This window comes from Schistocerca serialis, chromosome 4, assembly GCF_023864345.2.
Source record: "Schistocerca serialis cubense isolate TAMUIC-IGC-003099 chromosome 4, iqSchSeri2.2, whole genome shotgun sequence".
Taxonomy (NCBI): domain Eukaryota; kingdom Metazoa; phylum Arthropoda; class Insecta; order Orthoptera; family Acrididae; genus Schistocerca; species Schistocerca serialis.
In genome coordinates this window covers 34,761,994-34,777,379 of record NC_064641.1, presented here as the reverse complement: position 1 = coordinate 34,777,379, position 15,386 = coordinate 34,761,994, and the positions used below count along the sequence as shown (strand labels likewise).

The following is a 15,386-nucleotide window of genomic DNA, read 5'->3' as shown; positions in this document are numbered from 1 at the left end:
TTTTGTCAGGAAGCGTGTGTTTATAGATTAAGGAACATCCTTACCTCAAAAGACGGAATACTGCTGTTCGCAGAAAGCTGTGGAGGACTCCAAGGTGAACGAGGCGTCGGTGCTGGACCTGTTCCGGTCCCGCAGGTGCCGCCGCGCGCTGGCCATCTCTCTGGGCGTGGTCTGCGCCGAGCAGCTGGCGGGCATCAACGCGGTGCTCTTCTACACGCAGAGCATCTTCATCGCGGCGGGCGGCGCCGTCAGTGACAGCGTGGCTCCCATCATCATCAACGGCATCATGCTCGTGGAGGCGTGCATCGTGCCCTTCCTGGTGGATCGCGTTGGCCGCAGATTCCTGCTGATCTTCTCTTCCAGCGGCATGTCTTTCGCTCTGGTGAGTCCACGGAGGAAAAGCTGGATGGCCTGTGTACCGCTCGGAGGACGTGGAGAGAAACAAGCAGTACGATGAAAGTCTGGATCATATCGCGACCCCTGCGCATATACTGTAACTGGTGGCACACCGTTTGCTAAAAACAAGGGTTTTGATTCACGTGTGTGTCTGGCACTACACAGTGTTACCTTTTCATAAAAGTCCAAAGTGTATACTCCGCCTCCGCCTGCGCCTCCGCTGGGTTGGGGGTCGGGACAAAAGGCATCACTTTTGTGACCAGAGGGTCTGTGGCGAGTCGTTCTCCGATTACGTGCCTCCACTGCAAGTTGTTTTGGATCACTCGAAATAACTTTTCGATGTGGTTGTTGTGGTCTTCAGTCCTGAGACTGGTTTGATGCAGCTCTCCATGCTACTCTATCCTGTGCAAGCTTTTTCATCTCCCAGTACCTACTGCAACCTACATCCTTCTGAATCTGCTTAGTGTATTCATCTCTTGGTCTCCCTCTACGATTTTTACCCTCCACGCTGCCCTCCAATACTAAATTGGTGATCCCTTGATGCCTCAGAACATGTCCTACCAACCGATCCCTTCTTCTGGTCAAGTTGTGCCACAAACTTCTCTTCTCTCCAATCCTATTCAATACTTCCTCATTAGTTATGTGATCTACCCATCTACTCTTCAGCATTCTTCTGTAGCCCACATTTCGAAAGCTTCTATTCTCTTCTTGTCCAAACTATTTATCGTCCATGTTTCACTTCCATACATGGCTACACTCCATACGAATACTTTCAGAAATGACTTCCTGACATTTAAATCAATACTGGATGTTAACAAATTTCTCTTCTTCAGAAACGCTTTCCTTGCCATTGCCAGCTTACATTTTATATCCTCTCTACTTCGATCATCATCAGTTATTTTGCTCCCCAAACAGCAAAACTCCTTTACTACTTTAAGTGCCTCATTTCCTAATCTAATTCCCTCAGCATCACCCGACTTAATTAGACTACATTCCATTATCCTTGTTTTGCTTTTGTTGATGTTCATCTTATATCCTCCTTTCAAGACACTGTCCATTCCATTCAACTGTTCTTCCAAGTCCTTTGCTGTCTCTGACAGAATTACAGTGTCATCGGCGAACCTCAAAGTTTTTATTTCTTCTCCATGAATTTTAATACCTACTCCGAATTTTTCTTTTGTTTCCGTTACTGCTTGCTCAATATGCAGATTGAACAACATAGGGGAGAGGCTACAACCCTGTCTTACTCCCTTCCCAACCACTGCTTCCCTTTCATGTCCCTCGACTGTTATAACTGCCATCTGGTTTCTGTTCAAATTGTAAATAGCCTTTCGCTCCCTGTATTTTACCCCTGCCACCTTTAGAATTTGAAAGAGAGTATTCCAGTCAACATTGTCAAAAGCTTTCTCTAAGTCTACAAATGCTAGAAACGTAGGTTTGACTTTCCTTAAACTTTCTTCTAAGATAAGTCGTAAGGTCAGTATTGCCTCACGTGTTCCAGTGTTTCTACGGAATCCAAACTGATCTTCCCCGAGGTTGGCTTCTACTAGTTTATCCATTCGTCTGTAAAGAATTCGTGTTAATATTTTGCAGCTGTGACTTATTAAACTGATAGTTCGGTAATTTTCACATCTGTCAACACCTGCTTTCTTTGTGATTGGAATTATTATATTCTTCTTGAAGTCTGAGGGTATTTCGCCTGTTTCATACATCTCGCTCACCAGATGGTAGAGTTTTGTCAGGACTGGCTCTCCCAAGGCCGTGAGTAGTTCCAATGGAATGTTGTCTACTCCGGGGGCCTTGTTTCGACTCAGGTCTTTCAGTGCTCTGTCAAACTCTTCACGCAGTATCGTATCTCCCATTTCATCTTCATCTACATCCTCTTCCATTTCCATAATATTGTCCTCAAGTACATCGCCCTTGTATAGACCCTCTATGTACTCCTTCCACCTTTCTGCTTTCCCTTCTTTGCTTAGAACTTTTCGATAGCCGCACTTTATTTGATTGGTTGGCTCGAGAGAGGGGACCAAACTTCGAGATCATCATTCTAATCGGATTAGCGAAGGATGGGGAAGGGAATCGGCCCTGCCCTTTCAAAGGAACCATCCCACCATTTATCTGAAGCGATTTAGGGATATCACGGAAAACCTTAATCAGGATGGCCGGGAGCGGGTTTTTAGCCGTCGTCCTCCCGAATGCGAGTCCAGTGTGCTAACCACTGTGCCACCTCACCCGGTACACTTTATTTCTGTATTTACGAGGGCTATTCGGAAAGTAAAGAATGACAGGTCGCGAAATGGAAACCATGGTGAAAATCAAAACTATTTTATTTGCAACGGTTAGCTACACCTTCCAGCTACTTCTCTACACAGTCGCTGCTGAGACTTAGACATCTGTCATATCGTTGTACCAACTTTTCAATTCCCTTGCTGTAGAAGACAGCCGCCAGTGCTTTTCGACAATTTTCTACTCTGGACTGCAGCTCATTGTCTGTGTCAAAATATTGTCTTCATAGTGGTTCCTTGAGCAGAGATGAACCTCAGGGGTAGCCAATTCAGGCTGTATTGTGGGTGATCAAACACTTCCCATCGAAGACTCTGCAGGAGCATCTTCATTGCCCCTGCACAGTGCGGCCGAGAATTGTAGTGTAGAACGAACTGCATGACAGCTATGTTATGTGGATTGCATAGCTTCAGGCGAAATCATTCGCCAGGCTCCTCATACTTGGCTGGAGACGCTAATTTCTAGCCATCTTTACGTTCTCAGTGTGAGCTCAGAACTGAAATACGATCGACGGGCATACTAGACACAGTGCCCAACGCATCTGTGCAAAGCTTCATCCATTTCGTGACCGATCGTTCCTTACTTTCCTAATAACCCTTGTATTTTTTCATACGTAGATTCAACGCCGAAGGCCCATTATCAGCGTTCAACACTAGCTATCATCGTATCCCCAGATCAAATTCCTGTCTGACCACTGACCATACATTCAAACTTTCCATCGTTGACTGGTCTACGGAAAACGCAGTCATGTGACTTAGTCAGGAAAAAGGAAACTGCCTCAGACTGCAGTTCCGATTTCAATGCTTGTAGTCTCATTATCAGATGCAAGCTACCTGTTTGCAACAGAGACATACAGTAAAACAGTGCTGTACGTAATACACTCACATTATTTGCGAAATATTCCGTCGCTAAATGGAGGAACATAGACATATTAAAATCATAAATACATAGTATTGATTTTCCACAATAATATTTATTTAGTAGTTCGTTTTGAACCGCCTTGCACCGTCGTAGGCATCGTCAGGTAACTTAACATTAAACAGATGGTCCACACAATATCAGCAAGAGCTCATAGGTGTATAAAGATTGTTTGTCAAAGACCTCTGGTATCGTAGGACTCTATATCGACAGAAAAACACAAGCATAATATAATTTCCGAAGATCCTCTGAACAAGTAAACCTTATGGTAGTTCATACTCAAACATTGGAATTATATTAGCTAGGTGTTACTTTAGTAAGAGTGAATAATAAAAAGTGTTTGACCACTAAGGACTAGGACAGGATTTTTTGACTAGTGCTTATTATTAGCCAAAATATCGAGTAATGTTAGTTGTCTGCCTTTATTTCCTTTCTGGAGAACATCACATTTAATATCACAAGTACACTACAACTCGTGTGTGTGCTAAAAAATTTACTGACATCTTCCGATCGTGAATTCTGTCACTAAAGTACAAGAGCCTTCACCTCCTATTTTTTTGAATCTTATGTGTAAACATATTTACTAACGTCATTAAGGTATTCTGAAAGATGCAAATTATATATTGCCAGTTACTACATACATTTGTAATTTTGTACATTTAATATTAGTCTAGGGATCGACATGTCAGTCTCACAACAGAAAGAGATCGTTCAATTTATTGGCAGACACGCAATTAATCTGTTAATATTATGTATTGCAACAGCTTGTAAGCTGGTATGGGAAGGTCGGGTAGCATCGGACATGTAAGGTTCTGCGAAATCATATTTTCTGTAGCTTTTACATTGTTCACACTAAACAATACTATAATATGTTACTTAAAACAGGACAAAAATCGATTTCATAAGGATATTCACTCTAAGAATAAGATTTATTGGCAGAACACTAAGAAAATGCAACAAATCTACTAAAGAAGCTACCTACACAACGCTTCTGTAGTATTGCTGTGCGGAATCCGCATCAGGTAGGATCGACTTAAAAGAAGAGGAGCTCTTATTGAGCCAAAATGGGAGAGAGAGTGCGATGGACATGATAAGTGAATTAACTGGGTTGGCAGTCGTTAAAATAAAGGCGTTTTTACTTTGCGGTGAGATCTTTTCACGAAATTTCAATCACCAACTTTCGCGCTAGACGGCCGAACCTCAGATGGGATCTCCCGGCCAGTAACGCCATACGATCATTTCATTTCCCCTGGTCGCGAAAACATTTTGTTGACTCCCACTTATATAGAGAGAAATGATCATCGTAATAAAATAAAAGAGGTCAGAATTCGCTCGAAAAGATTTAAGTGTTCGTTTTCTCACGCGCTGTTACAGGTTGGAAGGGTAGTGAATAGTAGAAGGTGGTTCAACGAACCCTTTGTCTGGCAACTAAGTGTGAGATGCAGTGCAGTCACGTAGATGTAGATGTAGATATGCTTCAAATCCCTAGTGAAAGGGTTTCTTTTGTTTTCCAGTTGATGTAACACACTTTTAACCTGTAAGGTTATGTGTCCCAGTCACAAATGATGTGATAGACAATCGTACTTAAAAGAAGCGAGAGGCGAGAATCAGATGATATTATAACGCAACTGTTTAAAATGTGTGGACATTGTCGATGTTGCAGCTGTGCCTGGGCGTCTACTTCTACCTCCGTGAGACCGGGAAGTACGTAGGCAACATCGGATGGGTTCCCGTTGTCTCTCTGATTCTCTACATCGTCGTCTATACGCCAGGTAAGCTTCTTGCACTTCATTTAAGACTAGCTTCATATATTATGAATTTCATTCTGTGACAGAAGGGCTTGCACCACTTATAGGGGTCAAGACACAGATAAACTAATCAAGAAGTTCAGTTCAGTTTAAATAGCAAAGTTATGCTATTTGTTACTTCATGGAGTTATCTGTTGGGGCAGTGCAAAGATAACAGTGGAAAGTAGATAACCACACTTGCAGCAGAAGCATCTTCCAGCATCTCAGAATTCTGATACTCGGTCCCCAGTACTTTTATACGTTAATGGAACTTGGTACTGATAATACCAGTCGCAGCTGAGTGGCCTGTTATGGGGTTGGGACCATTGAGGGCTACGGCGGGGTGAAGCCTCTCCGTCGTTTCTAGGTCCCCGGTTTAATACATACATACATAAAATCACAGCTGAAATGATCGCTAATGTAAGATACAAAAATAATTTTGGTTCAGACTTTGCCACCTTATCAAGCTCAGAGCTGAGTTATGTACTCTGATGTAAATATCTTCAACTACTTCCGATCTAACAAAAACGAAAAAATTAGGAATCTTTGCCAGTTTTAAAGAAAATTTAAAATGTACTCATTCTACAAATGTATTCATTCTACAAATTGTCCGATTATTCAGATTCAGTAACTGAAACTGCTATTAGCTGTATTGCAATTCCCAGTGTGCATTAAAAAATCTGTGCGACAAGTAGTAGTATATTGTGAATAGACCTTCGTTGTCACAGATGTAATTGTTTTCTTCAAACACACAATATCCTCATGCAAGTATTACGTTACCACTAGAAGTCTATCATCAGCTATTTATTACAATTGAAGAAACGTCAACCATTTTTTTCAAAATAGCAACTTCACTACACTACTAGTTACATTTCTCCGGTGTAAATACAAACAGTATTACCCAATATACGTAAGGTTAATGTTAACAATACGTACAGAATAACGTTCTAATAGTGTCTACGCTTCTGTTAATGTGTACCTATACGCGTTCCACATCGCTGATGTTTCTGATGGGAACTGCCAAACACGATCAATGAATGAAGAAATGAATGTAGAGTGCTATTGGAAGAAAGAAGTATTGTATTTTGAAATTCACTGCAAAAAAACTCATTTTGTGAAGCTATGGCGATAGTTGGATAGATAAAAAGAGAATTGACAGTAACATACAAGCAACAGAGATGAGATTCTTGAGATGAATGAAGCGCTACATAAGAAGAGAATAAAAAAAATGAAAACGTTCGTGATGCGTTGAATGTACATGCTATTAACGAGGAAATAATTGAATATAGAAATGTTGGAAACAACAACTGAATAAAAGGATAGATAAAAGACTACCCCAGAAAATTCTAAACTTTAACCCTACTGGGAGGAGAAGCATATGTCGAACAAAGAAAAGATGGACATAAACTTTGTGAAGATCGAATAGGTAGATGCCTAATTCTTGTATTTAATCCGACGACGGCAACTTTCACATACTTAAAGCACACCTTCACGTGGATTATTGTTTTACAAAGTCAAATTCATGCACTATTCGCAATTACATAATACCAATACTGCATGAATTTGACTTTGTAAAACAATAATCCACGTGAAGGTGTGCTTTAAGTACGTGAAAGACTTATTTGGTGAAAGAAGGGAAAACTAAGAAAAGCCAAAACACATTTATGGCTTTCATGTGCGTAGAAACTACCTTTAAACAGTTGTTTGTAATGTGAAAAGAGTAGGTGCAAAATATGTTAACAGGAAGTTCAGAATACGTGCAGATATGGTAGTAAGGCAGATAGACAACCCATATGGGAACTGCCAAAACTGTACACTGAAGAACCTATCTGTTGTCGGGGTCGTTACATTTTCAGTATGTGCTACACATCAACACAGGCGCTTCCAATTAGAGGCTCGTATTTGTTGTTTGGCCTCATGAACGTAACGATAAATGGTTAATAGTAGTCTATGAGCCAATATTGTCATTCAGTATCCAACCCTCTTCGGAGTGAACCTTTTACTATTTCACTTCACCAAAATACAAAACCATCTTCTCGGCCATCCAAGTATAAATTTGCTGTGGATTACCTAAATTGAGTACAGATAATTCTGAGATTGAAGTTAAGATCTTCTGGGTTGTTAGGTTCCGTCATATTTCTTCAAAAATCGATGAATCGACCCCTCTGCTGGAATCTCCTTCAGGATCTTGTGGTGTCCACTGCAGATTGGGCTCAATCTACAATGGACACTACATCGGCGACGAAGGCTGGAATTTGCACACCGCTAATTCAAGTAGACTCCCACTGAATGGCTACAGACGGTCTTTTCAGATGAATCTCCACTGGAGAGATGGCTGTTGGTGTGTGTGGCGCGAAACGTCAGAAAGCAAACACACTGCAACCGTTATGACCTGGGGAATGCTTTCCTGGCATTCGCTGGGTGATCTTGTCATTCTGGAAGACGCAGTGGATCAACACAAGTTCGTATCTATCCTTGGGGACCACGCCCACCTCCAAGCGCAGCATCTACCAGCACCATGATGGAACGTGTCACACAGTCGCAGTGGACGTGCGTGTTTTGAAGAGCGCCTGGTCAAAGACTCACCGCATTTAAAGTTAGGCGAGAATCTGTGGGACCATCTCGATTAGTCTGTTCGCGCCATGGATCCTCAACCGAAAATTCTAACGTAGCTGACCACGGCCCTAGAGACGGCATGACTCTACATAGGTGTCGGTGTCTTCCAGAATCTCATTGACTCTCTACCTGCACACCTCGTAACGGCCCGCTTTGCGAAAGACTGCTATTCAGCTTTCTGGCAGGTGGTCACGGTAATGTGACAGGACGGTATAGTTCCAATTCCAAAGGAAGGAGGGGCTGACAGGTGTGACTATTATCGAACTATCGGTTTAGTGAGTAGTGGTTACAAAACACAGAAACACAGAAACGAATTCTTTACAGACGAATGGAAAAACTGGTAGAAGCCGACCTCGGGGAAGATCATTTTGGGTTCTGGAGAAATGCGGGAACACGCAAGGCAATACTGACCCTACGACTCATCTTAGAAGAGATTAAGGAAAGACAAACCTACCTATACAACATTTCTAGATTCGGAAAAAGCTTTTGACAATGTTGACTGGAATACACACTCTAAATTTCTGAACGTAGCAGGGGTAACACACAGAGGGTGAAAGGTTAGTTGCAACTTGTACACAAATCAGACGGCAGTTATAAGAGTCGAAGTGCTTGTAAGAGTAGCAATGGTAGAAAATGGAGTGAAGCAAATTTGTAGCCTATCCCAATGTTATTCAGTCTGTACATTGAGCAAGCTGTGAAAGAAACCAAGCCGGCCGAAGTGGCCGAGCGGTTCTAGACGCTACAGTCTGGAACCGCGCGACCGCTACGGTCGCAGGTTCGAATCCTGCCTCGGGAATGGATGTGTGTGATGTCCTTAGGTGATTTAGGTTTAAGTAGTTCTAAGTTCTAGGGGACCGATGACCTCAGAAGTTAAGTCCATAGTGCTCAGAGCCATTTGAACCAAAGAAACCAATGAGAAATTTCGAGTCTTAATTAAATTTCAGGGAGAAGAAATAAAAGGTTTGAGATTAGCCGATGACATTGTAATTATTTTACCCAAGATAGAAGAGGACTTTGCAGTTGCACGGAATGGACAGTGTCTTGAACGGAGGACTTAAGACGAACGTCAACAAAAGCAAAGCAAGGTAATGGAATGTTGTCGAGTTAAATCAGGTGACCCTGGGGGAATTAGAATACGAAATGAAACACTAGAAGTTATAGATCAGTTTTGTTATTTGGACAGTAAAATAACTTATGACGGCCAAGGAAGAGAGGATATAAAATACGGAATGGCCGTGATTGAAACACTTTCCCGACGAAGAGAAATTTGTTAACCTCGAATATAAAGTGTTAGGAAGTCTTTCCTGAAGGCATTTGTCTGGTGTGTTGTTTTGTACGGAAATGAAGCGTGGACAACAAGCAGTGTGGAGAGGAAGAGAATAGAAGAGTTTGAAATGTGCTGCCACAGAATAGTGCTGAGGGTTATATGGGTAGATCGTGTGTCTAATAAGGAGGTACTGAATAGAGTTAGGCAGGAAAAGAAAATTATGGTATAACTCAACTAAGAACTAAAAATAGAAATCGGTTGATGGCACACATTCCAAGACATTAACGAACCTTCAAAATTTGTAGAGGGATACAAAGAGACGGGTGCTGCAAGCGGGTTCATATGGTTGCCGTAGATGTAGAGGCTTGCGCAATATACAGGGTGAAAATTATTTAAACCGACAAACTCTGGGAGGCTGTAAGGGACATCAAAACAAATATTTTTCCCTAGTGTCTTTTTTTCCTATGGGGAGTATTTAAACCGGTAGAGGAAGATGTCTCTGGCGGCAAATTAATTAAACCAACAAACACTTTTCCATTTTCTTATGACCAAGAGACAACACATTAACACAGCCCAATTTCAATTACAGTAGATTTTCAAAACTGCCTCCATTGACACGTAAACAAAGATTACACCGTCGGATCATGTTCTGTCTGACACGGGTAAAAACCCCAGGAGTATCCTGAATTGTTCCTGCTGCTACTACTATCCGGGCAACCAGATCCTCTTCTGATGCAACAGGAGTTGCGTAAACAAGGTTGCGCATCTCTCCCCACACAAAACAGTCAAGAGGGGACACATCTGTGGCCACTTCTGCCAATCCACGTTTCTGGGAACCGTCGGTCCAGGAATCGACGCACACGACGACTGAACTGTGCCGGCGCCCCGTCATGTTGGAACCACATGCGTTGTCTTGTAGGGAGCGGCACGTCTTCCAGCAATTCTGGCAATGCTCTGGCGAGAAAATTGTAATAGTGCCTGTCATTTAATGATCTAGGTAGCAGATACGGCCCAATTAAACAGTCCCTAACAACACTGACCCACACATTAACGAAGAACCGCACTTGATGAGCGCTAGTAACTGTGGCATATGGGTTATCCTCACTCCAACCATGCGAATTGTGCATCCTGAAGACTCCATCACGCCCGAACACTGCTTCATCGGTAAACAACAAAGAGGATGGAAATGTAGGATGCATTTCACACTGTTCCAGGTACCACTGCGAAAACTGTGCTCTGGGTGGATAGTCAACTGGTTCCAGGTTGTGGACACGCTGTTAGTGAAATGGACGTAACAACTGCTCTCGAAGGACAGTTCTTACGTTCGTCTGATTCGTCCCCATGTTACGTGCAATTGCATAAGTGCTGTTGAAGGATTCCGCTCCACATGCTGCAAGAAAGCTTCCTCAAATTGCAGCGTTCTTACCGTGCGGCGGCGTCCCTGTCCAGGTAATGTGCTAAATGACCCGGTCTCACGCAGACTTTGGTACACAGCAGCAATGGTTGTATGATGCGGGATACGGCGGAAGGATATTTTTGTTGATAAGCCCGCTGTGTAACTCGTCTATTGTGGTGCGCTGCGTAGTACGCACCAACCGTGTCACTGAACTCACTGCAGGTGTATCGCTCCATTAGTAAATAGAGACAATGAACTACTACACTGGTGGACAGCAGTTGCCTACAGCTGAAGAGCGTAATACTCCCTCTAACAACTGAAGATCGTAATAGGCCTTCAACAACTGAAGAGCGTAATACGGCCTCCACCGGTTTAAATAATCCTCATAGGAAAAAAAGACACTAGGGAGGAATATTTGTTTTGATGTCCCCTACAACCTCCCAGAGTTTGTCGGTTTAAATACTTTTCACCCTGAAGAGTAGCGTGAAGAGCCTCATCAAAGCAATCTTCGGACTGAAGACCACAGTAACAACAACAGGGTACTTTCCTATCAACTTTGTGACAATCACAACATGAATCAAGTTGTGCAGTTATTGCTAAACCCACATTATTTCCCGTAACGCTTGGTACTTTTATATCTGTCGATTAGTAGAATTGCACACTATCATTGCTGCACATATTTGAGAATTTTGTGATGAATAAATAGTGTGTACACTCAGAACAAGTATCTCTTCTTCCACACAGCCCCTTCCTGGCCCCTATACACTCAGTTTATAAAACACTGTGGATGTGGAATTTAGCCCAGGAGATCAGCACACAGGAGGCTCGGGAGCATACGTAGGCACGTTCCTTCCCAACTTTTCTCAAACAACAGAAATAAAAATCTCCTCGGGAACCATGGTTGCTACTTTCTATTCGCGTGTGGAATACTGTCGCATCATACCACGTTTTCACCCGGAGCTACAGAAGTCTGACGCCTCTTTGATATTTCTCTGACTATGCTGTGTGTCTGTTGCAGGTTACGGCTGTCTTCCTTACACGGTGACTGGCGAAGTCTTCCCGCCGAATGCAAAGTCCGTGGCGATGCCAATGGCCGCTTTCGTAACGTGGTTCACGTCCTTCCTGGTCACCAGATTCTTCGGGGACATCGTCGCCGTCGTTGGGAACTACGGCCCGTTTTTCGTCTTCTCCGGGTGCGCACTCCTCGCTTCGTTCTACGTGTACTTCGTGGTGCCCGAAACGAATGGGAAGACTTTAGAAGAAATACAGGATATGCTCGGCGAGGAATAATCGTGACGTAAGATATGTGGTAACTAACACCGCTATGAGAGCCTACGGTCCCACCACGAGATACCTGCACTGAGAAAGGAGAGGAAGAAGTTTGTTTTGCGTTTTCCCAAATGTTTGGATGCAGAATGAGAAGGCGGCAACGCTTCTTTTTAACATGATTTGCCTAGGAGGAGTCATCATGCACACTGCGTGCATTAATGTATGCTAAATTGAGTTGCGGCGCTCGCTACTAAGAAAATAGCTCCAGCGAATCATGTGTATTACGTCTTTGAAGGTGGAAGGATCACGCTTTCGTGTCATATACAACACGGAAATACACGGGGAGCGGTATATGTGCTACGAAGTATGCTCTGTACTTCGTGAAAACTGATGGCGTCCTTTTAACCAGTGTGAAGAATTAAAAAAGTAGGAGTAGAGGTTAGTCATCTAACGATGCTTAAGGGGGGTAGGACGTCAAACGGGCCGACTTGGAGCGGGAGAGGCACCACACGACGTTTTAATTTCCACTGTCTATACTTTTACAAAAAATTCATAAAACATTGTCAACACGACCAGGAAGGATTCAGGATCCAAACTCATAGCAATGTAAATTCAAAAGTATAACAAAATAAATTTTTTTTACTTGTGAATGTTCATCATTTTTTCACTTATTATTGGCTGCATTTGTTGCTGTAGGTACACTTTTCTTCACAAGTAAGAGAGATTCTTCGATGAACTTTGCACAGCATACAAACCATACCTACAGGCGTATGAAACTCTAGAATTTATTTAATTAATGAAAAAATGAATGAGCTGTTACATTTTAAACTTCATGTTTAGAAAAAACTCAAATTTTGTGGTTAATTATCTCAATTTTTAGCACAGTTTTTAATAGATTTGGAAAATTCTAAAGTTTCATACACCTGTAAGTATGGTTTGTATGCTGTGCAAAATTCATCGAAGGATATCCCTTACTTATGAAGAAAAGTGTACCTATAGCAACGAATGCAGCCAATAGTAAGTGAAAAAATGATGACGATTCACATGTAAAAAAAATATGTTTTGTTATATTTTTGAACTTCCACTGCTATGAGCGTGAATCCTGAACCCTTCCTGGTCATGCTGACAAAGTTTTATGAATTTATTTGTAAAAGTATAGACAGTGGAAATTAAAATATCCTGTGGTGCCTCTCCTGCCCCAAGTCAGCCAGTTTGAAGTCCTACCCCCCTTAATTCGGTACATGAGTGCGACAGAGAGGAAGAATCTCGTCTGGGGATGCTGAGCCACCGTCTCTGGTGTTGACAGAGAGTCCGGGTGTCCGCCTAGAGAAGCTGTATCGAGGCTCCTTCAGAACGAGTATGGTGGCTATTGCGAGAACTAGCACACTACTGGCAGCGCACAAACAAGTACCAAACATTCGTAGGAGGCATACTATACAGTGGAATAAGCATATGGTCCACAAAATGGCACTTGTAGAAGGCTACTTCTAGCAAGGGACTCGACTTTAATCCATTTTCACAAAAACGTCGATGGCCAATGGAAGACATCAATACCGAAAATCTGCTGTTTAGAAGTTCGTCACATTGCTGTGCAGGCTGCTGTATGAAATGTAGAATTCGTAGCTCTGTGACTAAATATGGCGCAATGTTGCAGCTATAGATTCAGTCATGGGAAGCACACTTTTTCATCCTTGAGATATCACACTGTTTCCTCTCTTTTCTAGCGCAGAAAGTGGTATTTTCCTTTTTTCGACTGACGTATTTGGGATTAAGAATAGCTGTACACTCTACGCTACAGCATCGCTTTGTTCTTCCGAATGTACAGAAGTTCCTTCGTGTCTCACTGTATGCAGAATCAGCAAGTCATAATGGATTTCCTTTTTCCATAAACAAATGGTTGTGATTCCGTTGTGCATCAAGATTCTCGAGGAGGTCCACATGGGAAATGGGGACAAATGACTGCCGCGTGTACTGCTGCCACGTTTGCTGTGTTGCGAATCGCCCACGGAATCCATGCGGTAGGGTGTTAGACCGCCGCATTTCAGCAGCTCGGTAAGGGCTGAATGAGGACGCTGCAGAAAAAAGATTGAAGACATTACTTCGATGCCGTAATGTAAAGGACCGTATCCATTTCTGACTGCAGATAGGAACAGCAGTCTCGACAAGGAATTGTCACAATTTCCCGCTAATAGAGTAACAACTCAGAAAACTCAAAATACGTTGTTATTTCTAAAGCTGCAGTATTACTATTCGCGGCTGTCAATATAAAATCTGCATTTGAGTGGAGTAGCAGATAGTGGATGCCAAATGGGGCTATGTGCGAGGGACAATATTAAGCATGTAGCCCGATTTACATCTCGACATAGAAGAATTCATGAAACATCACGTTCTTGGATCTTCTCTTGTGTTTACAGTGACAGCTCAAGACCTTAAGTCTTTCTTTGACGAAGACTCCAAAGGAAAAACAATGCAGAATAGTGAGATCCGGTGATCCGGGCCGCCAGCTAAAGTTGCCGTATCCAGAAATCGCACTTCCCGGAACATCTCTTCGAAACTGGCACAGTGAACAGTTGCCCAATTTTTTGGAACCACGTGTTAGGCAACATCCACAGCAAACAATGGCGGAAGGAGTGTCGAGAATGTCTCGATAAGATTCAGCAGTCAGAGCACCGGTACTCTCTTTTTTACTTTCGAAAGAAAAAAAAAAAAAGAAAACGTGGAACACACTATGGGCAATTATTGCACATCAAACTCACTTGTCGGCCAAGAAAATATATTCATGAAAGTGGTTTCTGGTTGGTTCTTTTATACGGTCAGCCTCGTATATTACCATTAGCTTCTTGTAAAAATTTGAGTTTTCGAACAGCATGTGGAATTAATTTGCAACCTCTAGTTGATCCAGTTAGTAGTAAACTCTGAACAAGCTGAATTATGTGTGTATGTCAGCCTTTACGCCTTCGTTCACGCATGATGTGTTGATGCCAAGCTGTTGACAATGGTGGCGAGTCAGTTTCTGAGTACTGTTTATTAGTAATGGACTAACAGTTTAGAAATTCTGTGGACAGCGAGCTGTGTTTGGAGACGTTGGTTAACATTGTGCTCATGATATAATTTCTCTACATGTCCTTTCATGATCTGTTTTGAAGGAACAATGCGAATAATGAAACTTCATTTGAATTTTCTGTGAGCTTCCATAAGGCAACAACCGTGAATGAAAAATATTTTCAGAAATGCTAAAAGTCCTTGTTGTGACAATCTATTGGTACCTGAATCTTGTAGGACACGTCTTATGTTTTCAATGGAGAGAAATGTAAAATATTTCAGATAACTGTAGTTATGTACATTTGCAGCGCTTCTTGCTTTAGAAACACCTGCAGGAAAAAAATACGTTGTTATTTCACATAGTCAAATTGGAGATAAATGATCTGTATTTATTGAATAAACATTTTGATTC

At 42.3% G+C, this 15,386-nt stretch overlaps 1 protein-coding gene across 1 annotated transcript in view; it reads left to right on the top strand.

The window, feature by feature from the left end:
* The window catches only part of LOC126474203 (facilitated trehalose transporter Tret1-like), a 40,247-nt gene extending 27,759 nt beyond the window's left edge, over positions 1-12,488 (top strand). The window contains exons 3-5 of the mRNA XM_050101667.1: positions 74-382; positions 5,261-5,369; positions 11,682-12,488. Of these exons, the coding sequence (XP_049957624.1) occupies positions 74-382; positions 5,261-5,369; positions 11,682-11,953 (690 nt within the window). The 3' untranslated portion in view covers positions 11,954-12,488. The remainder of the gene's footprint in view (positions 1-73; positions 383-5,260; positions 5,370-11,681) is intronic.
* The last annotated feature ends 2,898 nt before the right edge of the window (positions 12,489-15,386 follow it).